The 27152-nt window shown below is 40.7% G+C and overlaps 3 protein-coding genes across 4 annotated transcripts; all 3 read left to right on the top strand.

Annotated features, from left to right (window-relative positions):
• Window positions 1-1324: 1324 nt before the first annotated feature.
• Window positions 1325-5159, top strand: LOC145456925 (protein YIPF5-like). The gene has a single exon (XM_080335072.1). It carries the CDS (start codon window positions 2291-2293, stop codon window positions 3065-3067), a length of 777 nt encoding a protein of 258 aa, XP_080191198.1. The 5' UTR covers window positions 1325-2290; the 3' UTR covers window positions 3068-5159.
• Window positions 5154-25468, top strand: LOC145456916 (solute carrier family 38 member 10-like). Of its 2 annotated transcripts, none has more exons than XM_080335062.1 (16): window positions 5154-5295; window positions 5716-5833; window positions 6560-6605; window positions 7370-7463; window positions 8134-8274; window positions 9357-9584; window positions 10524-10703; window positions 14377-14488; window positions 15391-15503; window positions 15896-15995; window positions 16633-16769; window positions 17387-17479; window positions 17578-17655; window positions 18169-18648; window positions 20166-20269; window positions 21643-25468. In XM_080335062.1, the coding sequence occupies exons 1-16, from the start codon at window positions 5209-5211 to the stop codon at window positions 22457-22459; spliced, it is 2928 nt and encodes a 975-aa protein (XP_080191188.1). In that variant the 5' UTR covers window positions 5154-5208; the 3' UTR covers window positions 22460-25468. The 2 variants fall into 2 exon arrangements, with proteins under 2 accessions (XP_080191188.1, XP_080191189.1); XM_080335063.1 differs by having other exon boundaries at window positions 21647-21875.
• Window positions 25429-26702, top strand: LOC145456926 (ornithine decarboxylase antizyme-like). Its single transcript, XM_080335073.1, has one exon. The coding sequence runs from the start codon at window positions 25565-25567 to the stop codon at window positions 26030-26032; it is 468 nt and encodes a 155-aa protein (XP_080191199.1). The 5' UTR covers window positions 25429-25564; the 3' UTR covers window positions 26033-26702.
• The last annotated feature ends 450 nt before the right edge of the window (window positions 26703-27152 follow it).

Here is a 27152-nt window from a genome sequence, read left to right as displayed (position 1 = left end):
TTTACGGTCCCCCGTATTTTTAATAACGTTTACTAATCGCGCAAAGTGTTTACACCGTATCCTATACAACTTCTCCGTATTGCTCTTCGACTGAACTACGGACCTTATAATATGGGGGATGGCGCCATACCATGCTATTTTCTAAAACGTGCTGTTTTAGCTAGAAAATAGAGGATAAGTATCGCATTTTCATAATAATACTATCATTTTAATCCTATGATGTGGACGATTGCTTATGCTATCGAAATTTGGATAACTGCTGGTATGTAGGCCCTATCAATATGAATCAAGCTCGTCACCTTTCGCATAGCTCAATTTGCACCCTTTTACAATCCATGCGAACGAATTAGGATCGTTTTCACAACTAGGCCTACTTATACTTACTTGAGTACTTTTAAAGTCAGTAAATTCTACTTCTACTTCAAGTAGTTTTAGGTTGATTATGAAAGAAGTACTTCTACTTCTACTTGAGTAGCTTTCTTCACTACTTTGACCACCTCTGCTGATAGGGTTACCATACGTCCTCCTTTAGGAGTATTTGTCCTCCTTTTTCAGGTTTTGAAAATGTCCTCCAAGGACGCCTAAATGTCCTCCTTTTTGGCAGTTCGTCCTCCTTTTTTATATGGTAAAAGTGTCCTCGTTTCCTCATTCCAAAATATGGTAACCCTACAATCTGAGCAATTCATTATTGATAATATAAATAATTTCAAAAATTACCCAGTAGGCCACTCAAAACCTTTTCGTGGGCATCGTGTTGGCCTCCCCTGCTCTATACTGTCATCAGCACACCATAGCTATGACCAGTGACCAGTGACCACACGTCTTCACTCTTCATGGATTCAAAATTGTCTCAACATTAGGGTGGACTTCATGAAGATCTTTTGACTTCTTCGTACAATTTTAGTTGTACTGAGAACTGGTGTTGTTTTGGACTGAAATTTCTCTCACTAAAATTATGTTAAATAAGTCAAGAGTTGATGTGTCGAGTCGAGACCACTGAGCTATATAGACACGCCAGTTCTCATCCGTAGAACTTCGAACGCATCTTATTAATACAGGAGCATAATATGGAACGTGTAGTCTACGTTACCGCGTAGTTGATTCGACTACATTTGATTGTGGGAAATCGGCTTGTATCTGTTAATTTTTACTCACTTGTGATGAAGAGGACAGAGCACTTCAGCTTTCGAGCGAGACTACCACTATAGAAATTAAATTAAATTTCTATACTACCACTATAACCAGTTATGGCGTTACGCTCTGTTGACGAATGATGTGTCTCTGAACTTTGACCGACCGATCTGGAATTATTTGTTACCATTTGTTCCCCGAGATAAACGATCTTTTGTCGGATTTTCCTAAAATAAAATCGATTCAGTTTGTCTCTGAAGCCAGATTGCAATAAATAGTGATAGAAAACTGTTATAGAAATGATTTATAAACATAGATCACGAGCGCTATGCGCGTTCTTCAAAGTTCTTTCGAAACTATATATGACTATGGGCTCTGAGCAGATGGCCATTGTTCGTGACGCTGTCACGTTGACATGAAGACATGCATATTGCATTGTAGGCAGGCATACATACATTGATTCATTCGTTTGTTCGATAAAGTGTTACTTCCATCTGTTTGAAACTGCGATAATATACAAGGAAGAATTTGAGAATGTGAAAGATACAGAAACAATACAAGCAATTTCTTCTAAATGACTATAATAGAATAGCTATAGCCTTCAGGATTACCGAACCACGACCTAGCATCGACCTCGCCCGCCGCCACATGCCACCTCATTTTGTCGCTTGCGTCATATATATTCTCTGCATTACTTTTCATTCAGCGTGCATGCCTCTTCTTTACTTCGCCTAGGCTAAGGTGGGTGTCTGATCTTAAAGGCTACTCCAAGTTGTTTCGACACCCTCCTATTATTTCATTGTATCGCAGTCTTGTGATGCTTTGAAATGATGAAAATATTAATAAAACTGATTGATTGATTGAATTACCGGTATACGACCCTGCGATCCCTGCCCATATTAACGCTGTAAACGTAAAGGCATGAGTTCATGGCTTTATTCGTATATACTGTTTGGTATGCTTACGATATATATTGCAATGGTACGGTTGAAGACAATAGCATTGGTACTTTATTACAAATACCACCAGTCAGTTAGTGACCTGAATTTGTCTAAACCCACAAAGCACCCACAATATTTTGATCGACGAGTGACAAATTTGAATTATCTTTTCTTCTTTGCTATGTAGTATTGAAGCGATACGTTAAACAGTGATTGCAATGTCTTACGAGCCAGGCTCCGATGGTTTCTTCAGTGCAAACTACGAACAAGGTGGACAACAGTATGGGGGTTATGATCAATTTGATCAACAATACGGCGGTTACGGTGGTCAACAAGGAGGATATGACCCTTACGCCCAGCAGCCTTACGGTGGCTATGCACAATCGCCCATGGTACCATCTGGGCATCCTCCTATGATGACCCCTCAAGACGCGGGACCCAGCCAGCAAAATGTTAATGATAATTACGACGGAGGGTTTGATGATGAACCACCATTACTGGAGGAGCTTGGAATCAATTTTGATCATATAACGAAAAAGACGCTTGCGGTGTTGAATCCATTTTCTGTCACGGATTCGAGTATTATAAATGAAACCGACCTTGCCGGGCCACTATGCTTCTGCCTGGCTCTCGGAGGTACCTTGCTTCTTGGCGGAAAAGTACATTTCGGGTACATTTATGGAATAGGAGGGATCGGTGTTCTTGGGTTGTACATGCTTCTAAACATGATGTCAACGAACGGAGTATCCATTGGCTGTGTAGCTTCTATTATAGGATATTGCATATTGCCGATGGTCGGTTTATCTGCTGTGTCCCTGATATTATCGCTGCAAGGATTGATAGGGACTGTTTTGTCTGTTTTAATCGTGGGCTGGTGCAGCCTTTCGGCATCGAAGTTGTTCGTATGTGGTCTCGATATGGACTCGCAACAGTTGCTGGTCGCTTACCCTTGTGGACTATTGTACGCCGTGTTTGCTTTACTAACTGTCTTTTAATTTCAAACTGCCAATCATATGACTATTTTCAACTTCAAAGATAGGATATTCTACTAACTGTATTTGATGTCAGTGTGACTAAACTTGTGAACATACCTTATCGATCTATTTTACTGTCTTGATTAAAATATTTGTAGGGCAGTTAGCACTTGCAATTAACAATGTATGTTTGACAAGTCTATGTCGAGTTTTATGGTATCATCTTGGTAAGTTTAGGATAAAATCTACGCAAAGTGTTACTCCTATAGGTCTGATATTTTAGGATAACATTTCTGCCACGCAATGATAACCTAACCCGAGATCCAAGAAATTTTTGTAATGTAAAGCAAATCTGGGGCTTATGCCCTGGAAAGTCACCATTACAATTCTGTCAATGGTCGGATATCGATCTGGCAGGCTAATATATCATGTATGGATTTTTGAGTGAACTAGTCAAGTAAAGATAACTTTTGTAAAGACGAGATAAGATCAATGGATAGGCACAGGCTGGTACCTCAAACAGCAATTAGGCTGCTAGACGCAAGTACTATGCTCCAGTTTGCTGCACAAAGATAATGGAATTATTTGAAGTAAAGCAGCATTTTGAAATACTTGTGTGGATAAGGTTGTATTCAGTTTATGGAGATTGGTATGGTTGTGTAACCTATTTGTAACTGTAAAGTCGCAAGCTGCTAACTCTGTAATGCTGCTATTTATGTGATCGAAACAAAATTATTTTCCAGCTGTGCTCATGTTACTCACTAAGCTATTAATTGTTGCTGCTGCTGTTAATCCTTGACTTAATAGTATGTTTATAAACTATAGTGTCAAAAATGTTGTATCCACCTGTCCGTGATCAATCGACTATCTCTTGCCAGCTTGGAAGATGAGATAGTATTGAGAATTTTCTTTTTCGTAGCGGTCTTGGGTGAGGAGTCCGACATCAAGAATTCGATTTAAGTCCCATAACTCAGTTATAACGTTATCAAAAATAAAACAATGATGGTACTTCACACTGCTGCATTTTTATTTGTAACGTTTGACAGCACCATATAAGATTTATGTCGGACCTATTATCTTGTGTGATGTTCCACATTCCACTCTGATGTATTTGAATTGGCGACTGTTGCGCTTCAGGATTCTAGGATTAAAGTTGAATCAAAAATCTTGCAATAGGTCAAGGTCTCGTCCCCATCATTGCTGTTACAGGAAATATGATACTATTTATATAGCATTTTTACTGCTGTGGTGTTACGTAATGAATTCGTCAATGATTAACCATTGTGAATTGTTAGGTCACATTGATGGGAGAGGAGGTCAATATTCATTTAGTAAAATTGGGTATGATTTTGTTTGTTTGGTTGGTACAGACTCAGACGTGTCAGTACTGTGTTTAGTTGAGAACGTAGTCGCTTTCTGAACTACCGTTTTCGGCGGGTGATCATTATATTTTTGAAATGCTTTCCACTTCCTGATTGAATTTATAGCACAATATACTAATGCATTACGTTTAGGACTATTATGCAAAATGTCATGATGGTGTGTTTCCTGTATAGGAAGAACAGCAGGCGTACTGCATGAAATCACTTTTAATAAGTTGTAATGTGATATTCACCAATTTGTGTTACTCATTATGGGTCTAGTATCTTTAACCTAACGAGGAAATGCATACGTCCAGTCGTCCATGGTAGTCTACTCCCAGCAAGGTATTGTTATCTTAGTTGCCTCCCGACCGATTTGGCTTGGACTGTGATATTTTGCGCTGGTGACCTCAAGCTTATGTCAACAATGAGCAGTATGAAAGAAGGTTTCTCTACAAATACAAATGTTAGGTTGGATTCGTAGTATATCTGTATTACATTTGATTTTAGCAAATCTGTGCTGTTTCACAGATGCCTCATAGTCATGAGCTGCAACCAGGCCAAGTAAAACCAGTGCAATGAATTTGCTATACCTTTCATAATACCAATATATGTGATGCTGTATATGCATGACGATAGCGAATTTGTTGAACGTGTGCACCAGTTTCTCATTTGTGTTTTGTTTTCTCATGTGTTATGACTAATCGCTAGAATGTGTTGCCTGTTATTTATGGATGTATATATTCTTTAGATGGAATTCTATTCTTGATATTGATAGTTGTGTAGCCAATTATAATCAAGATGGAGGGTAACTCTCCGTACATCACTAACCTTGTAAATAGCATCATTGGTGTAAGTGTGCTAGCCATGCCGTATTGCTTCAAGCAGGTAAGTTTTCCAGTTATTATCTCTACTCAATTCTGGTTGCATAATACAGCCTCTGAACGACACAGTCAGCATAGGGAATCTATAAAAATCTATGCATATTAGATGAAGAATGACATGCAGCTACTACGTGCAGACTATCTAGAGAAAATTACACTTCAGAAATTTATGCTTACGATATAGCTCAAACTCGATTTCATTGCACGAGGATGAATATAGAAAAATTGCCCACCGAATTAGATTTCACCAGTTGAATCGATGATTCAGGGTCACCCATAATTGTATAATTCCTATATTGGCACTCGTAACTAAGTTATGTCATGTATATCGCGTCGTAATACAGTTACTTTCAAGGTTATGAATATCATATTCTTTATCTATCTTTCCTTGGGGTAGAATATCATTTTTTCTCCGTTTTTGTAGTGTGGCATTGTTTTGGGTCTCTGCCTTCTCTTCTGCGCAGCGTGGCTCACGTATCTGTCGTGCAGTATGCTCGCCTCATCTGCCTATCACAAAAGGAAAAGAAGCTATGAATATCTCGGTAAGCTATCTCGCCTGATCCCCGGGATTTGTGTTCTTTTCTGTGTTTTATTGAACTTTAATAAACCGAGACGACTTGTTTGCTTTAATATCATGACCTGATCTTTTGATGGTAGGGATTTTACGGACTGTACAGTTTTCATACAATAGTGACGTATTAATTGCTTTGTTTATCAATGCTATATATGGACAAAAATGTCAAAATTTTTGAATATTGGCCTGATATTAAAAATATGGTTTATAGTCGAAAGTGTCAGGCACTTCTGAGTGATAAAATATCCGTATAATCTTGTGACCACCCCTTCATCAGTATGTTACCATTGTTCCTGCATTGTTTGCTATATCGACCATTTGGATTCCGAGATTACCTGTTCTGATGAGATATGGGTAAAATGAAATCTCAATAGAGCACAGTTAAAGGCAAGAGCACCACTAATTTTTAGGGGAACTGCACTTTGACAAAGTTATTTTAATAAAATCCAAGTGCATTATTAAACGATTTGAGCCCGTCAAATTATTTATCTCGAATCCCCCTGGAGGCCTATTTTCGGCATTTTTGTGCTATTAGCTAACATTTGAGATTTTATTTAACTGGTGGTGTCGTTGTGGTCACCGCTCTACTGGGTTGAGAGTAATAGTTGCCTGGGTGCCCGGTATTTTGGTTTTCAAACATATTCTATCGCTCAATTGTGATGTCTTCAAAGATTCTTATTTCTATTCTATTTAGCGCTCTCCACTCTGGGACCCACGGGCAAATTTTGTGTGGAATTAAGGTACGTTTAGCTAATAAACTACAGCGTTCAATAGTGCCCTTGATCATTTTACATCTACTCACTGATTTGTGTCTGCCGATTGCTAGGTCACTCACTAGTTTCTGGAAGTAGAAATTTTGTGCAGATCAGTGGTTCCCAACGTGGGCGATATCGCCCCAGGGGGCGATTTGGCGGCCTAGGGGGGGGGCAAACATGACGAAGGGGGCGATAGGGGGGCGAAAATGGACAAAGGGGGCGACAGGGGGCAAAAATAGCGAAGGGGGCGATGACGCGTTAAAACGGCTATTTTGGAGTCAAGTCGGAGAAATGATCTTTTTTTTTTTTTAGTCAACCCACGGAAATTTAGTTACAAAAGTGTAAAATTCGACACCGAGCCGTAAAGTTGACCTTTTTTTTTTTTTTAGTCAACCCGTCGATGATTACAGATTGTATACCGATTTTTCGGTTCACAAAATCTGGGGGACGATGGTCGGGGTTGAGCTTGATAAGGGGGGTGATGAGTCGAAAAAGGTTGGGAACCACTGCTGTAGATGGTTGAAGGTTTTTTGGATTGCATCAAATAAAGGTTTGCCCCTGGTCACTGGGTGATATGTTCAAAAAGAAGCCCAGTAGGCCTATTGTAGTACCTGGACTCGTTGACGTGTTGTGAATTTCAATTTCAACCCTCAAATGAATAGGCAAATGCTGCTGTAAGTAATGTGATTCATTGCTGCAGCTCATGATTCGTCTTTGAATCGGTTGTAATATTAACCCAACTTTTACAGCATGATTGGCTTGATGCTGGGCACGTGTATAGCGTTTTACGTTGTGATCGGGGACTTGTCTCATGGGACTGTGGCGAAAATAGTGCCTGGAGCTGTAAGTTGGATTGTGATATGAGACTCATGATAATTGAGATGTCTGACTAACATTGCTTGAGTGCTTTATTTTTTGATGGGATATATATCTGACTTATGTGACTAAACAACGTTTTTGGAATTCATATTTAAGAAGGGACAGGGAACTTCATAATGCAATTGATGATTCGGATCGGGATGGGAAAGAATCTGCACTGTTCTGTGATGATTAAAATGTGAAGCGGATTATTTGGTTCTTAAACTTGCTCAAAATAAGATATGCGTGATCACTCAAGTGTTATATTCACTTGAACTGTATATGCTCGCTTACTTTCTCCCCTTCAGCAAGATTCAGTATTTTTGACCTACTACTTTTTCTTCAAAAGCTTTTGTATGAATAACAATTTTCAAATGGGATTGCTTAGGGTTGACTAGATGGCATCTGTACAACAGATAACTGGGCTGGTATCTGGTAACATGCAGGCATTGGAGGTTTGCCCAACTATTGTTTCAGTTACTATATCATCATCTCTAAAATGACATAATTACTCTGTCAAGTTAGTTGCCTATCCTGTTCAACTTGTTCAGCTGTCCTTTCTGCCAAATACCACTAATCTGTTGATTCATTGATCGTTGTGTGTTTCAAACAAATTAACCCAGGTTGATTTGTGACTTCATTCTGATATTTTCAGGATCCATACACTCTGCGTCTGTTTACGATCATCTTCACGGCTCTGTGCATAGCGCTGCCTCTTGGGATGATGAAGAATCTTTCGTTACTGAGCTACTTTGGATTTTGTAGCTTGATATTTTATTTAGCTTTCCTTGTTGTGGTAAGCTGAGTTGATGTGTTTTTATCTTCTATGCAGCAGCTGTTATAGGTATAAATAGTCACCAATGTCAAGTGGTACCGTGGATATTGTAAATTATTACAGGTACTTGTGTGGAAGTAGGGCCTTGGAAATCCATTCTGCGCCCCTGTATTAATGATCCGTGGAATAAAAGGACTCGGTACGTTCTGGAAATAGGCCTGGTATTCGAAGAAAATTAAGGTGGCGAGAATCTTACTATAAATTTGAGTTTCAAGACCACATCCGCATTCCTCAGGTTGGCTAATCAAATGGTACCCATTACAAGCTGCATAGATGGTTTTGCTATAGCTTTATGCCATTTTTGTGCAGTGCAGTGCCAGAATTGAATATATGTGTGAGCAGCAGTAGAGTATATGTCATATGACATGAATGCTCGCCCAAATTGTCCTTGCCTTTATTGAAAATAGAACTCAATTGTAAGTAACTGAACCATTGACTTCAATGAAGAATATGTATTTAACATCACATTTTACAATTGTTAGTATGATATCATTAGGGAAGCGGTTCAATGAACAGCTGTGTTCGTAAGCTCTGTATGCATTGCCGTATGATTTATCCTTTATTCATTCTTATGATACTTGAATCCTCAATATGCTAGTTTTGTCTAGTGAACACGATAACATAAAATATAATTAGACGTCTTTTGGATATTTATAGTGTTTAGGTGTTTGTCATAGCAATATTGCCGAAATGTGTGCATAATGACAATGTTTGCAATCGGTTTGATCGGATTAAATCAGATGTAGGCCAACTTCATGCTTCTGTGATTATCTTCACTAAATTCTAGTAATCAGCCTATTCACGTTATCTCACTGTTTTTCACTCTGAGTCTGACATCTATATCGGAACATAATCGCCAGTGATTATATCAGTCCATTAAATTCCAATAGGAATCCAATTTTCTGGTCCAAAGATAGAAATTTTCAGAGTTGAGCTGTAAATTCTATTTGAGAACCTGCCCAAGATTACTGTCTATTAAATAATTGAATATTACCATCATCTCTTGGATGAAATCATCAATAACTCATCTTGTTTCGTTACAGGTTATTCTAAACGCTGCCAGCAACGGCCTGCTTAATGGAGACTGGCTGGCTAAAGTGAACTTTTGGAGGCCTGCCGGAGTATTCCAGTGTCTACCCATCTTCAGCTTGGCTTACGCGTGCCAATGTCAACTGTTTATCGTGTACAGCTCGCTGGAAGAGCCGACTGTGCATCGCGTGGAAGATATTGTGTTCGGAGCCATAAGATTTGTAACGATCGCTTATATGTCGGTGAGTTGACGGCAAATTTACTACTACGTCTTGATAACCGTAGACAGTTTCTGAGGTTGGTACATGAATTGTGAAGGTTGAACAACAGGTTTAATGTATTTACGGAGATGTTCCTCGGGGCCCTGAGTGATTATAGGAAATTATACACAAACAGCGCAACGATGTGAAATTCCATATTATGATTATCGCGATATCGATCTTCGGCGTATAATCTTGAGTACGAATAGGTACTTTCGAATTTGTAATTTGTGGTACGCATGCAGTGTCATATATACTACGCTCACAAATGCACTTTCCCAGCACATAAATATCTACTGGTGATAAAGACCCATCATAGTGATGGCCAGACTTATCAATAAAATTTGATATCAGACTTTGAAAATTGCGGTAGGTATTTTATCAAATGAATCATAATATTGCGCACATTTTGATAGATGTAGCGTTTTATCCACTTTTTAAGCCACTCTAGAAAAGCTCCAAAATACTAGACTATAAGCTAAATTAGAAACCCATGTCAAGACCTGCACACCATTAAAATGATGTAGTAGTGTTCTGCGGCCGTCCGGTTGCACACCCTTGCTGTAGCTGATGGAATTCGAATTCTGTTTGGCTACTTTAAGTTTAATCCTAGGTTTAGGCATTTCTGAGTTAACGTGGCAAGTCACTTTCACATGATTTTCAGTTACAAGGGAGTCACTCATTCGAATACTGATCCACTGTAGATTTGTTAAATGTGCATACAATACGGTTTATTCTACGAGTCTACAAGTACTCATATACGCAATTCGTGATTTTGAAGGTTCCGTCTAGCTTTGGGCAGAATATATTCGCGGAGCAGCTTGTTTATTCTCAAGTCACATTAACTAACTTACACGTACTAGTTCTGATTCATCGTTTATCAGCCGCAGTTTTGTGAGATTTTTTGAAATTTTCTGGCAGATTGGCTTCTTCGGTTACACTACGTATCAAGAGGCTATCGCCGGTAATTTGCTGTTAAATTTTCCGTCAAACGTTCTCCTTGACTTCATCAAAATGGGTTTTGCGATGTCTGTCGTGCTCGGATTTCCTCTCATGATATCACCCTGTCGACAAAGCATCCACACGTTGATATTTGCCGAGGTAAGACATGCGCCATCTTGTAATCCGCCAGGAAGGCTTGAATATCACTGCATATCATGAAGCGGCGGGAGCGTTCGCTGGATTTTGTTTGCAATCTTTCCCATTAAACCCGTAGTTTCCAATCGGGAATGCTCTCCCCCGGGGATCCAAGGGGACTAAATTATGTTGAGTACCACTGCACTAAGCTAAATATCATCTGTATTTCGTAAATATTCTTCAAGAAAAGAAAAATTTGCACCAATTTGCGAAACTTAATCAAATTTTATGTAATAGGGTTATGAACCGCAGAAACTCTACTCATGGAAACTTCCGGCCCAAATCCACAGATTCACGGCTCTGTGTTGGAAGTTAATTCTCAGTCGGTTGCTGACACACCTAGTCTGTGTTGCGAAAAGTATTTTGATTGGTCCGTTATCTCTTAAATTACTCATTGTCTGTCTAATAGTTGGGTGACATGTTAGATTTGAGCAGACATGGGGTAATCGCGATTAGTAATCGTAATCGATTACGGCGATTACAGCATTTCCAAGTAATCGTAATCGCAATCGATTACATTCGAAAAAATTCCAAAGTAATCGTAATCGTAATCGACTACTTCGCATATCTAATCGATTTCTTTGTGTAATAACGATTACTTTTTATTTGTACAAGGACCATGACTTAAACTGAACATTTCTGAACAAGAAGCGATATTATATCACGCTTATTGATAGCACCAACGTCTTATTTTCAAACGCCACTGCTCATTATTACGTCAGAAGTATCGGCTTTGCTCATCATTGCGTAAGAAGTATCCACACATAGTAAACAGATATCCGATGTACAATGTACAGCACATTGTACATTGTAATGTGATTGTAAAAATACCCGCTCGCGCTGGATATGAAATCTTCAGTGCAGTAGGCCTACAGATGTCACTCCTCGCAGCAGGATAATAGTCACTACTCTACCTAATTTCACATAGTAACTTATTAATTGATGTTTAGGTAACGGGTATGCTTAATTAAACGCAGTTGGACCGTTGTTGTTTGGCGAGCCGTATGCCTATGTATCTGCGTACGTACACCGGAAATCGCTTTGAAATTTTGTACTACTAAAATGAGACATTACGATTTTTACAATGAAGCATTAAAAACGAACAGCTGCATATATATATCATATCCGAGCCTTTCTGTCTCGTAACGGCAGCTTGCAGCATATCTGTATTAAATGGAATGCAGAATTTCATGTTCACTTTATCTTTTTCTCATATGACTCTATTTGAAACGGGCGCCAATCGTTATTATCCAATTCTTTACTCAATATTTGGACCTGCGCCATAGCAACCCGCTTATGCACCATGTTAGTGTGGGTTGTAGCTAGAATCAGGACCAAATCAGCAATTCATTCCCCCACTCCAAACGTTGGTTTCGGGATGTATCCCATAAGGTAGTCAATTTTCAGGTTGATGACTGAAATTCGTTAGTAATCTTGATAATTACATAATAATATTATTCATTTTCAATCCTCTCCCAGCCACCGATGTTCAGATTTACCGGTCGAGCGGCGAGCTCGTAATTCATATTTATAACATCTGATATGCTGTTATAATTACATAATTGCATGACGTCTGTTATATAATCAAAAGATATTGTAGTCACCCAAACTTGTAGCAGACTAAAATGTCGTAGGACGCACACACAAATTCCCATGCATTCATTCCTCTGAGGGTGCCCGGGTTGCATCTGCATTTGGGGGTTCAGATTGGGAGGACATGACTATTCATCACGTCCATCCATCGTGGCTATTGACAATTAACACATGCCTAAAGTTTTGGCGTAAGACTTTTTTGGTAGCACACTTCGTGGAGTCACATGTAGGCTGAAACTGCACCGGTCTTTTGGTGTGTCGTGGTGCGGTACTGACGTGCACCGAACTTCCTATTGCTATAAATTAGACATGCTTTTTTGCGTAAGGGTAGACGTATGCATTTCAGAACCAAGGTATCTACAGAAATTAAATTGCGAAGCTTGACGAAAATTTTCAAGTTGATTAAATTTCTCGAAAATAGTCTACAATTTATGTTGATTTACGAAATACTTTTGATTCCCCTTCGAGCTCGCTCCAGGACCGTAACTATACCGCACCCCAAAACCCTCCAATGGGGGGGGGGGGGAGCTCGAAGGGGGTCCAAAATAATTTCGTGAGTATTTTTGAATATATATGCAACTTTATGCAACAACAATTTGATGGTGCCGAACCTCTTCGTTGTTGAGTACCATTATCCAAGAAAAATACACATGATTTATAGAAATTGTCAGTTCGGCGTCGGTCATCACCACGCCACGACGCATCAATACATACGAAGTATTAGGCCATGCAATACGCAACTCCGATAAGTGTGCAAGAACGATAAGCAGCAAAAAAAAACTCGACCTACTGCCCTTATGCTGTCCGAAAACTTTTATGTACATACAAATATGTTCAATTGTCCATAGTAGCCTATAAATGACTGGCGCCAAATGTTCCTGTACTGACAATCTGCAAGACAAGTGCCACCCCGCAGAGAAAAAATATTTGCCAGTGAAGAAATACCAATTTGAAATCGTGTGCTTCTTTTTGTTTAATACGTTTGGGCGATTTTAATATCACCTGACATAGCAGACAGGAATGCATGAAATAACAACGGGCCCACCCGAATATGTTCATTGTTCAATTATTATTTACGGGCCCGAATTTCCCAGGCAACACCTCACTCAGCGCTACCGGTAAATCTGATTAAATGGGCAGAGAGAGGGTAAAAAAATTATAGCAGTATATATGCAATACCCGATAATATTGACCGAATCAATATTGAATTATATAAAATTATTTAAAAAATTATGATCCCATGGGTGCCCAAGACAAATGATTTTTTGGTGGGGGGAAGGGAACGAAGTGGTGTTTCGGCCCTTTCTCGCTCACCATCATATTAGGGAGTTTGGGGTGCGGTAGGTACGGACCTGCCAAGAATGCAAATCGGTGGGTGCGATCAATGGTCCCATATAAAGTTGAGCAAATATTATGACGTAACAAGAAAATGACGTATCATCGATAAAAAGGTTGTTGTCTGGCCTTTTCATCGTAATGCTTATATTTTCTTCCAATACATTTTCTTGGTTTTCTAAGCAAAATGAATGTAATCGTGAGTAATCGTGATTACTTTGCCAATGTAATCGTAATCGTAATCGACTACATCCTGATTTTGCTGTAATCGTAATCGTAATCGTAATCGCGGGATTCAGAAGTAATCGTAATCGCAATCGATTACATTCATGAAGTAATCACCCCATGTCTGGATTTGAGTGTTCGATTACGACCACAGCATAGGCGGTATGGTGTCGCGTGAACTCCAAATGCTTATAGTGTTCTATTATGTGAGCTGCCATTGTGTTATCGGTTCAGAAATGTTATTGAGGCAACCCGAACGAGATGAGTAGACTAATGTAATCGTAACCAAACATTTCAAGGCAATGTATTCATAGGATTTGAATTACAGTCTTCGAATAAACATACGTGCTTGGTTTTTTCCGGCCTCCGTGTCTATTTTTAAACCGCAGCACGAATTCATTGCGCATTGTCGTTTTCCTATTGTTTTTGTGTGTTGCGGTGTCGTATTTGCAGGTGTGTCAGAGCGATGATTTTTATTTTACAGCCAGCGGGAGAAGGGTCGCAGACCAACACCTATATTCCTCCCTTCCTGTTCAAGGCAATCACCCTGGGCATTGTTTTGATGACTATGACTGTTGCAATTGCTATACCGAATGGTAAGTTTGCAATGTGCATAGTTCATACTATACTAGAAGGTAGAACTATCCGATATTTTATGGTATCGTGATTGTGTGCATGGGTAGAAATACAAATGGTGTTATGCAAGGATGATCGCGTTACTTTCTGTTTGAGAATCTGATTCGAGTCAGATATGCCTTGCGTTTGATGATACACAAATGCTAAGCTCCTCTACCCTTCGCAGTGAGGATTGGTTACACTATCACTACTATATCAGCGTTGCGGGCGACTTTTTTTTAACACGGAAACGTCAAGTTGATTGCCATTCCATTACGAATTTCTACTATTTGTGTATGCTGCTACTGATATGCATTTGTGTTACTGTTGTTACATATCATACCCATATAATGTTTTGCCGATGAGAGATGACGGTTTGTATCTGCATCTACTCAACGTCAATTGCACACTTCAACAGCCATCGAGTTACATTTCACCGGAAAAAGATACCAATATAGATTATTAGCAATGTATGAATATGGGATTTGTTGAATAGTTACGAGCTTTGCAATATTGATAGCTCAATTACTCCTGTGCAAGAGACGCTCCCGTTCATTGCGCTTGAGGTTGGCACCTAAGTTTTGAAAAATGGTGTAACACATTGGAGCTGTGCCGTATGCAATTTCCTGCTGTACGAGTGATCCGTTATTTCCTGCCATACTTGTTTTGCAGCAAAATCTTATTGCCTTGGACTAGTAAAGTAACATTATTATATCAAGCTGGTACAAAATTGGGTTGGTTGTCTGCGTGCTGCAAGCCTGCCAGAACACTTGCTATCGATATTTGCTACGTAAATATAGAATTTACATATCTCTTATGCCGTGTAGCGTATTTATAATCCAACGCACTCTCCCGATGTATTCAATGTGACTCTTCTGTTTAGTGGAGACTATCCTCGGGTTGACGGGTGCTACTATGGGTTCGATGATATGCTTCATTTTCCCCGCACTGATTTATGAGAAAGCCCATGCGAAAGCGTCGGGCAACACACCAAAGGTATGTTGGATGTTCGGCTAGGCAGAACGGGTTGAATAGTGAGGATAGATACTTCCAAATTACTAGAATATGCACCTTCACACAAGTGTAATATCTCATAAGCGAAAAATATAGTTTCAATACTTTTTTTCCACTGCCGGTGCCTCGATATTGCTGTAGCTCAGCGTCAAAATCCCGTTCATGGTATGACATTTCTGTCAAGTCATGATTGACCGGCACAATGGTCACAATATCGTACGAAATAGCTTTGTTTCAGGACACACAATATTAACTGTTATCATTATCCTTGTAGCTCCATATATTTGCACTTTTCCAGTCATTATCACTGTTATGGCGTCGAAATACCTACTAAATTTGACCCAGCTGATTTTTCTTTTGCTTTTGCAATTTAGTTTGTTTTCGTCCTCGGTTGCATCCTACTTCTTGTGTGCACGTATTCCAACCTGTCGAAGGTCACGGATCCTGCCGCTGTGGAACCCGTCGCCCCTAAAGGTAACTAAATCGTTGTGGTATCGAGTATTTGCGATGGTTGATATGGTGCTGTTTGAAATTGCATCCGGTAGGACAGGCGGTTACAGACAAATGTTTCTGTTCCATTCTGTTTGAGATTCCGTAAACAAGCTCGGTTCTGAGGTTTTCCTGGATTGGTGTTGCGTGTGATGAATGATGATTCTTATAAGATAAGATAATCGGGCTTGTTATGTAGGTGTGAAAATCATATGTCTGCGTCGAGCTTTTTCTCCCTCTGTAAAAATGGATGGTGTACTACTGGTAATGGCTCCATTTTGTCGTGCGATGATGTCCAGTGCTCTCCCGTTGAGATACGAAAACTAAATATTCTGTGTATCGGTAATAGAATTTCGATTTTAGCACCAATGCGTGAAGACAAAATATCTGCATACGCTCAAGGCACCTTTGCTTTTACCATAACGTGGCCCAGTGGCCAAATCAGGAATTAGCGCGAGTGTGGCTGTTCGCAGAATCGTACAGATCCCAACACGAAAGCGTGTGAAGTGCACATTGCTTACCATACCTAATTATCGCAATGAAATTAGCCACGTGGCACCGTCAGTCATTTTCTGGCGCATTTCATTATCTGATCCTGTCCACCGCCTCGGTGATATTGCAGTCCCGGACCTCCCTGATGTGAATCTGCAAGAACCGATTATTAAAGCGGAAGAGAAGGGCGTTTTAGAGAAACCTGTCGACGTCAACGCGAAAGACGACCCGGGGCTTCGTGATAAGGAAGAACTTGAAAAGCCGCAGGTACTTTATTTCGGGGGAATATTTGTGTGCGGCTAGGTCTGGGTTTGTTTGCAATAAGCGCTGTGACCTAATCGAACTGGCCTTGTTGAGTTTTTGTCACGTTTTGGCGCATACACGGTAGTGCGGAGGGGGTCGACAAATTCCTTAGTCCGACTACACTCTTGCGACTCAGAATGGAATCTCACTCTTGCGACTCAGAATGGAATCTCACTCTTGCGACTCAAAATGGAATCTATCTCTTTCTGGCTCCGGCTTAAAATTAAGAGATCTGGTCAATATCCACTTCTGCTCCATACTCCATACAAATACCCGATGGTTGTGACAATATGGGTGTTTTGGAAAGGCGTGACGTGGTTCCCCAATGCCGAACATTTCAGCATGGGACACAATCAAAAATGACACTTCAGCCTTCGACGATTCTGCATGCGATGCGCACCATTGTTTCGCGTAGTTATATCTCTAGTTCTCACTGATAATGTCAAGGGTGGGTGCATTGTTTTTGTTTTGAGAAAGAAAGCGTCCAGACGGAAACTCACTAAATACTATGGACCACGTATTTAGGAAGTTGCAATTGTCCAGATTCGTATTTTATCATTTCGTCATTCTCATTCTGACAGGCCGTGGCCGAGGTAGAGGGAGAGGATCACAGGCATGAACCACCGAATCCCGTTGAACCCGATAACGTGGAGGAGAGGAACGAGGAAAATGATGTGAGTTTACTTTCCTATTTTCCTATTCATCCGTTTCTTAACTCTTTAAGGCGTTTTCCTGGACATTGTTCTTGATTTTAACTTTGAACGCATTTCAGGTCGCCAACGAGGCCGAGGCGCCGAAGGTCGAGGAGAATAAGTCAGTCGAAAATCCCCCTGTAGAAGTCGAACAGCAAGTGGGTGACTTTACTGTTGATTCCGGCTGACCGAATTAGTCGTCGTCGTCATGAATTATATATGAGTTGTAAAGTGACTGTCTCGTGTCAGTAAATATTGAGCCTTGGAACTGGGTTCAAGTATCGCTTGCGGAGGCTTAAAAAGCACTGGCGGTGTCCTGGATCTGCCGAAGCATTGTTGTTATCGCCATTCGGCGCTTCATTAAATCGAAATCTGGAGCAAATGCCTATGCGTGGTTTCTACAATATCCATTATCCCTGCGTGCATTGTTTTAACTGGAACGCACCGATACATTAAATCGGCTTACATGATAGGCTGGTATCTTTGTATAGTTGTATATGCTAACTACGGTTGATATTTATTGTCCTATTCGATGAAAATCAAGGGACCATCACAAAAAAAAATCATGGCACCTCCAAAATTCAAATGCGAATATTTGCAAAGGTAATCTCGAAATGATTATAATTATATTCCACTTGCTAACGTATCGTGATCTGTGGATATTCGTTTAGAAATCTCCAAACGATGAAATCCACATTAACCCGCCTCCTCCAGAAAAGAAACCGGCCGCCGCGCCACCCGACAAAGTAGAAGACCCACCGAAACCCGCCGTCCAGGAGGAAAAACAAAACCCGCCTGTTGCACGCGTAGAGAGATCTGATGTTTCCGAGGATCACAAAGCCAAGGACGCAGAGCACGCGGTGATCCCTGAGAAACCAGAGGCCCGGCATGCAGACAGACCCGTGGCACCGTTGGAGAATAAAGCAGATCCGAAAGACAGGCTTCCGTTGTCGCCTAAGATTGTAAAAGGTGATCAACGTCAGGATGCGGACGGCCGCGATAAGGTCGTGGCGAAACCGGCGCTCGATCAGGGTAGTCCATTGAAGGCGCAGGTTGTGTCTCAGAATGAAGTGCCGGCTGAGAAGGACGGGGCTAAGAGCCCGGTGCATGATGGCGAAGACCAAAAGGCAGACGACACTGTTGAAGAAAAGGTGTGTGGGTTTGATAGTGGGTGTTGTCGACGGTAATGGTCGTTGAAGGGGCACTGCACTCTAAAAATGATGTGGTCGCAAGTTGAAGGGCAAAACGAAATGAAAATTTTGGCCGCAGCCTTTTTCTTCAAAACGCCACCGTAATGGGGCTGCAATTTATTGAAATTTCGGTAGCAACTTTACGCTCCAACAGTCGCACAGAGATCGAACTTTATATAGTTGTCAGCCGATGGTATGAAGGAAATACACGCCCTATACACGTACACGCCTTATGTCCTAAAGAAGTCAAATACACTAGGCATGATTTAGACATAAATCTTCTGACTGAAAATCTTCTGTTGAACGCGGTATCTAAACCACCTTGGCGTGTACGACATATTCCTTCATAACATCGGCTGACAACGATATAAAGTTCGATCTCTGCGTGACTGAGAAGACGCCTGCGGCTAAAATTTTTATTTCGTTTTGCCCGTCAAGTTGAGACCACATCATTTTAGAGTGCAGTGCCCCTTTAAGGGCTGGGCTGAATGATTCCAGTACTTCTGAAATGAATTGAATACTATTCATTGTAATGATTTGGTCGAACAGTGAGATAAGCGTGCTAAAGTTATGCATCCCGTTTCGGTAAGAGATATAATATAGGCTGCTCTTTTCCCTCCGTGGAAGCTAGGGTTGTAACCAGGTCACAAAGTTCCGAGTCACAAGTCAATCTCACTTTTATAGTTTTGACTCGAGTCGACTCGAGATATTTTCAATTCACCACCGAGTCCAGCTGGAGTCCAAGTCGGCAAGTTGATTGTCAAGTCCGAGTCGTAGTGTTTTGACTGGAGTTTGAGTCCAAGTCATTATGTTCACGGTCCAGTTTTAAGTTCAATCCGGTTCAACCCACGATTTTCAACTCTGCTCGAGTAATATAGAGTGGCTCGCATTCATGATATAATAATTTTCTTCAGTCCTAAAAGTTTCTGGCCCTATTTTTCAAGTATCAGGACTGATAGACGAAACACCAATAATGTGGTTACTTTACTATTCTTCGAAGTTACAATGAAATGTCTGTCTTGGCCATCCTAGTCACGAGTCATATGACTTGGTTCGAGTCGAGCAGAGTCGCCAAAAAATCGCGACTCGAGTCGTTACAGCCCTGCCGGAAGCCTTGAAATCTCGATTGGTAGCATCGCAGCATACAAAACACATAGTAAAATGCTACGCATTCTGTGAAGTCTTGATAAACCTACAGTGTTGTCACAAACCGCAATGAAATATTATGCTTGAAAAAAACGCCAAATTATCTTTGATGCTTAGTGGTAGCATTATTTTCTTTGTGATAACAGAAGGTATACGGTTGAAATGTCCATATCTTATATAATCTTACGATGTAACTAAATACATCTTTGTACTCTCTACATCTCTATTCTCAAATCACTCCGGTACTCGATTTTGCCCAGCCGGAAGTATCAGAGGATTAATATATCAAGACTTGAACAATAAGTGGTCAGTAACGTTCCCATCTCTACCAGGAACTGTTGGAGAAGATCAAAGAGCAGCACGGCATGCAGCAGCAACTCTTGAAGGAGCAGGAGCAGCTCATTAAGAAGTTGGAAGAGCACCAGGATAAGAAAGAGTAGGCTGTTTACGTCCTGTTGGTGGGCGGTAGGCATGCTCAGTGCAATGCATGTTGGATTCTGATTCTTCTATGAGTGTCAGTCGTTAGTTTTGTAAATTAGCATGCTTGAACAACGGTAATGCCTATTTTGACTTCGGGATAAGTCTGTGACCAGTTCCGATTAGGACAGCTGTTTGGAATTCAAAATGTAAAATCTACTATTGAGTGTTAATGCGTGGACGAAAACCACAGGCTGTATAAACTGATCCAGAACTTCGTTTACTTCAAAGACTGTTCATTTATGTGCAGCAAAAAGAAAGGCGTGGGCTTAAGGCAGAATTTCCAATAATAATTGTGGCACTAAATATTATTTTACTGGAGTCAGAAGTAAACAAACCTTCCGGACTTTTTCATCAAGCTGCACACTGCTCTGGAGGCAGTGACCAAGAATAACTTTGTAGTATCCCAATACATTTTAATGTCTTTATATAGAAAAACCTGTCCTGGTGTTGAAAATAGTATGAAATGTATCACGTTTAACATTGTTTTGCATTATGACGGCGTATAAATACTATTTTTTGTTAGTTCACCGTCACTCTCTCATTACCTAATATCAACACATCCCCTGCGCAGCTCGTATGAACAATGTGATTCACTGCTTCTAATCTAAAAATAAAATTAGTACGCTGCAGAATATAGTATAGTTTTTGACGTGGCCCGCCAACATATTTTCTGCTTCACATTTGGCCCGCTGGGAAAAATATTTTCCCACCCCTAGATTAGGATGTAGTGGTCCTGTGACGGTAATGCTTTATCTGGATTTTGCTAATATGTAAGCGTTTTAATGGATTCAAATTCGGGACTGGGTCCCATGCTCGGTTCATCTGCATAAACGAATCGGGTGTCACTGCCTTAGTGATGAAATCAATTTCAATTTCATCAGAAGTGTAGAATCATAACCACTCTAAAACACTGAAGTGTCATGGACTGACTGTTTAAACCAGCGCTACGTTCTAATTTTCGAAATCCAAAGTAAGCATATCAATATAAGCAGCTTTTTTGCCTAGATGACTACAAGTGGAATTTGAAGTCATGTAAAATCATAACCACCCGAGTAAGTAGTGTAATCTGGCTATACCTAGTACCGACTTGAAGCACTCTGAATGAGTAGAAATACTTTGTTCTGACCATCTCCGAATGTCAGTTGATACGGATTGTAACATAGTACGCGAAAATTCTTGCCTTGGGACAAATTCCGACCAGGCAATGACGAATTGAAAGCTTATTGATGACGAAGACCTATTCCTACCTTGCATGGCATGTCAAAACAGACTGGTCGCCTGACCGGGGGGTGTCGCCGACCGGTGATATTGTAACGTCTTGTTTTTTAGCCAGGCAGGAGAAGAAGATGGACAAGGTGCCAGACCTTCCGAAACCGCCCGTCAAGAATCTACTCTTGCAGCCGAGCCAGTAGTAGGACCGGGGCAAAACGAATTGCCTGAAATGCGTGTCGACGCGGAACATAACTCGGAAATTGTAAATAAAGACGGATATAAAGAGGCGAAAGAGCCACACCAGGAGCAGGATGATAAAAAGCCTCCAGAATCAGCAGTCGATGGCGGTAATAATAATAAGGAAGGACAGGAACAGGATGTCAAGAGAGTCATTGCGGGCAGAGAGCTTTTATCGGAGCAAAATGATTTAAAAACGGAAGATCACGCAGTTGATGTCGGCGGAGACCGCGTAGTACCAGGCAAGAGTGCCGACATTCACCAAGACGGTCGCGCCAGGGTCGGTCATGCGAATTTTCGATTCGCGAACCCAAAATTCAAGGATCAGATGATGAATTCGCAACAGTTTGCGCGGTTTCAAAATATGAACGGCAGGCTGCCGGATGTGGAAGTGTCGCGTAATGCGCGTGACGTAGATGATCAGTTGCGCACCGAGGTCTTTTCTGATGACAAACAGTACGAGGACGCGAACGAGGAAGATTTAGATGCGCCCCGTTTAGGGAGTGATAATATGTATGAAAATGAAGAAGGTATTTCTGAATCTGACGAATATAAATTCGGCAATAACGGTGTTGCAATGAACGCTGATGGTGACACATTCGATGGTGATGATGTCATTAGTTGTTTGGAAAGCGACTTGGATTGTTGGCAGAGTAAATCTAAATCGAGGGAATTGAAATCGCACAACCCTGGTTAAAAGGGAATGAACCATATTATTTTCTTTGGGTGTTGACTATAGAAGTATGTTCCAAATGTAGCGTGCGTAGGTGATGTGGGGATTGAAGCGTCACTCGTGTGTCCGGTTTCGAAATAGTCTTCAGCCTCAGCAGCGCTGTCGATTTAATTTACGTAATTCAGATATTTTTTTAATAATCTTTTTGTATCGATTGCGCAGCAGTACCACTGATCGATTTTGCACTTTCTTCCACGAGGTCCCTCATATGTCTTCACCGACGCGTCGAAGAAGCGTTTTCACGTTCCTAGCCTTTTTGATTTACTCTGTCGATAGTTCATGTAGCGCGATACTGTAGCCTTGGGGTCGGGAACCTTTTGAGCCATACAACGACGTCAACTGTTGTCAGAATTGAAATTTGTGACTAAAAATGGAACGAAATCGAAGTTAACGACATAGAATATGTCATTTGGTGTAATTACCCTCGCACCAATCACGAGTATGCGACACAGGAATATTATAAACAGGATGCGAATTAAGAGCCAAATTCAGAATTTGTAAGAGCCATATCATATCATCTAGAGCAGGGGTTCTCAACCTGGGGGGCGCGAAGAAGCGGTCACCTGAAAAAGTTTTTTGCGCTCGGCGCGAATTACCTACAATGTTTCTCTCTATATAGACCCAATTTCATATATTTTTATTCTCTCATCAACATTCATAACCGTCCATACCACCAAACAATTTGTTGGGGTTGCTAGCATTCCAGTTGGATTTTGTGATATGACGATAAGGGGGGCACAAAGTTTTTCACTATCAAAAAGGGGGGCGTGTTTAAAAAAAGGTTGAGAACCACTGATCTAGAGTCATATATTATATGGCTTGCAAGCCATAGCTTTCCGACCCCTGCTGTAGCCCGTCGAAGTTTTTGTACCGTTCCTTGATATCGTGCATGATGCTGAAGCGCTGTTTCCTTTTCTATGCCGAGACCGGCTCAGAATCAGTCCTTTATTGTTGTACGACAGGGATCTGTGATGGATATTATTCAGATGTTTTTAGCTACATAATATCGCTGTTCAAACGTTTCAAACTTGTTATTTTCTGAAATAGTTGTAAATTTTTAAATCTGGTTGTATCATTTCAAAAATGGTAGCTTTGGTCGTACTCCTCAGATTGTACCATATTTAAAAGTGAGGGAAGTGGGACAAGGTCTGTAACTAGACTTGATCCTTTATACCCCCGACATGAAAATCTGAAATCGTCATCCAGATTCGTAAAATAAGAACCCTGCTGTACTGCCTCCTCTCAAAATATATGCATTCCCTTGATTTTGAAATCGGTCACGTTTGTTATTGAGAGTTTGTGAATCGACCCACAAGGTGAATTTTTTCCATTCGGAGCGGTGACCCGCGAATCATTCTACCGATACATCAACCCTACTTTCTTTCTAGCGTCATTAGCGTATTCTATGTATACTTTCTGGTGATGCAACAGTGTGCGAGCAATCGATTTGTAAGGCGCTATTGATCGCATTCCTCTGTCTAATTCAAATTGATTGATTCATCGATCTTGGCCGTAACCATCATTTAATGCAGCACTCACGACGTTTCTACGCTCGTCTTATCTTGCCTACCCTATTTTTTCGGTTTCTAGTCCATTTTTCAAAAATCTTAGTTGCTGCCCTGTCATTTGGATTATTGATTTCGGAAGAGATTGAAAAATACCAACATTCCAATAATATCGAATATTGAATCGACGCAGCGATGTGTCACGATCTTGTCCTTTATCTGCAGCTTATATATTGACTGGAGGATTGAATTTGTCTTCCATATGACCTCACAGTGTCACAATCTTTGATTCATCGAAGGCTAATATGTAATAGTCTTTGTATTGGTCGTTTCGTTTCCTGGTGTCAAATGCATGAGGAGTATATGTTGTCGGCATATATTATTGTGAAAGGGAATATGTGGTTTAATCTGAGTGCTATCGGAATCGGAAATATGGGGTGCGGGTATGTTGACTTACTGTCAGTGTTTATGGTATAAAAAATGCGAGACAATATGTTTATCTTTGTTGCTATTCTTGGGTGCAATATGATACTGTATGGATTGTTATTTGTTATCGAAAATGAGTGTGAATTATTGGATAATTGGATTAGGCCTACTTTATGTAGAGTTTCCTGCAAGAACCATTGCCACGATGAATTGAATATAGGGCATCAATTGCTCGTTATGCTGGCTAATAATGACTTCTTGTGATGCTAAGTGTGTAACGCTTAGAACGGTGTCCGTCAACTAATGAAAATAAGAGCCCGTCATCAATTTGCTTTGCTGGCTATGCACAATTGTTACCAAAGAGTCAAAGTAGTCGATAGGTCTATGGCAATTTTTATGCGTCAATTGATTTTGTGTATGCATTGTCGCTTTATGGGGAGATTGCACTGTGTTTTTCCCGGTCTCTTTTTCAATCAGAATACTTACAATCTCGGAGTGTGCCTTCCTGTGGATACATAGATTTGAATGTGTCGATCAATTGTCTTTGCACACAGATTATTTGCATGCTACTCTGTTCTGGAACGAAATTATTTGTTTACGAGGTGTGTGATGTCATATTGATGACTAAGCCAATATACATCTGCTACCATCCGTGAACCTTGTATTTCTGCCACCAAGTTGAGTAAAACTAACCGTGCTGTCACGCTGGATTCTATCAATCCGACGTGGTGGAAACGCTGCTCCTTATTCAACATTGTTTAACCATATCCACACTCTAAATCCTGCATTAGTTTTATCAGCACAATATGTAACGCTGCAATGGCTTTCTTATACCGTCAAATTTAGAAATTATGCTCTGTGTTGTTGGTAAAACTTGAAAATTTATGTGTCCTAACCTGAATTCATATCTGTATCTGTATAGTGTTTCACTAACCTGTGCGAAAGGATTGTTAGAAGTAACGTTTTATCTTGCATTCACTACAATTATCAATTTGAGACTCTCTTTTTGGACTAACGGGGATGCTTTCTTTGTTGTTTCAGAGATCCTAACCGTATTAAGTTTGATAGTTTGAAATCTTGATGCCTAGCAGTCAAAATCTACTTATGAGTAGCGGACAGAGTACCACCGCCCGGCGTTATGAAAAAAAAACGCAAAAAGAAGGAAGCTATTCGACGCTCGACGCCCAGCCTCGGCAATGCTCCTGACGACCCTTACACCCAGTCGAATCGTTTTTTATCTTTCCGTAATCGTTTGTTCGAGTGTAGCCGATCTGATATTCTAGAAAAAGTCTTCGAAATCAAAGTCACCGCGAACACCGCCGTCAAATGGGACACCGTGGTTCGCGACAAAACCCTGTTCGTCTTTGTCCCCAATGATTTGTCACAAGTCGGCAGTAAAGAGAGCTTCGTAGCATTGCTGGAGGTCGCCGAGGAAGATTTGGGCTGCGAGTACGTGGTCGCGTGCATCGGAAACGATTCAGCCGAGAAAGCGTCTCACGTGAGAACTTTCAAGTACATGGGGTTCGAACCGGTTCCGCGTGGTAATGTTATCGTCGAAGGCGTTGTTGACACGTCCGATTTCCTCTTTCTGGGATACGAACTTTGAAATGATGAGGCGTTGCAGATCATTTTTAGGCTAGTAACGTTGACTCTGCTAGGGACGATGATGCTACATAGGATTGCCCGGCATTTGAGCATGCGACACTTGAATCTGTGACTTAATAAAGCCGAAACTATCCCTAAACCCGATCCCTATCCCAACCTGAACACTAAGTTAACCCTGAATTGAACCCACATGCTATTATGTCGCATACTCGTATGTACACGGAGCCCTTCGTAGATTGTGCGATACTCATTGTTTCACGCCTAAAACTGGACTGTGATAGTCTCTCGCATTCTTTTCAATGTTGTGGAACACTTATAGTGCTACTTGTACAAATTCTAGCTTTCACTGACGTACTAGGCCCGTTGTGGATTCGACTGTAGGGTTAACTGATATGAGTTTGAATACGGTATCGTCCTTTGTGAAGTTGAGGATCTTTTGCTGTTCTTGTGTCGGGCCATTTGCTGATCGGTAACGTGACATTGTACATATCGATGACTTGAAAACTTGTATGTGGTAAAAAAGCATTGTTCTTGTCCGGTGTTGTACATTTTGAAATTATTCGCCGCGTCTTGTGATTCGATTGTTCCATTGCTTAGTGACATCCCTCAGGCTTGTTGTTTTCTTGTCGTTGTCGTGGATGCTTTGTTGCAATAAAATCGGCTACACGGTAGATTGGATGTGTTGTAAATGGAAGACGGGTTGATCGTTATTTAGGTAAGGGTATCTAACGCTGGCGTGCTTGATTTGAGTTTTCGGTTAGATATTGTTACATTGACGTCGAATATGTAGGCAGTCGGGGTTTATGTGACGTTAAATCTGTTGGTAGTTGTTTGGATCTCAAGTACTGAAAAGTATGTCGGCAGATATGAAGTCGCAATGACGTGGGTGAATTTCCATAATGTCTCATCGCTCGCCCGAAAGTCTTGAAATAATGATGTTGTGTGTTCTGAATGTAGACTTATCAGAATATCTAATTGATTTTTTCATACAGATGTTATCGTTCAGGTTCAGTTTACAGTTGGTAACAGTAGTGTAGCCTATGCATTCATGGCGTTGATAGTAAAGTATTTGGATCTGTGAGGCAGCAAACTGGATAAATATGATATGTACATTTTCGCAT

This window comes from Botryllus schlosseri, chromosome 15 (assembly GCF_051294905.1).
Source record: "Botryllus schlosseri isolate E-star chromosome 15, Bs_hap1, whole genome shotgun sequence".
Taxonomy (NCBI): Eukaryota; Metazoa; Chordata; class Ascidiacea; order Stolidobranchia; family Styelidae; genus Botryllus; species Botryllus schlosseri.
This window is presented reverse-complemented; position numbering and strand designations above follow the sequence as displayed.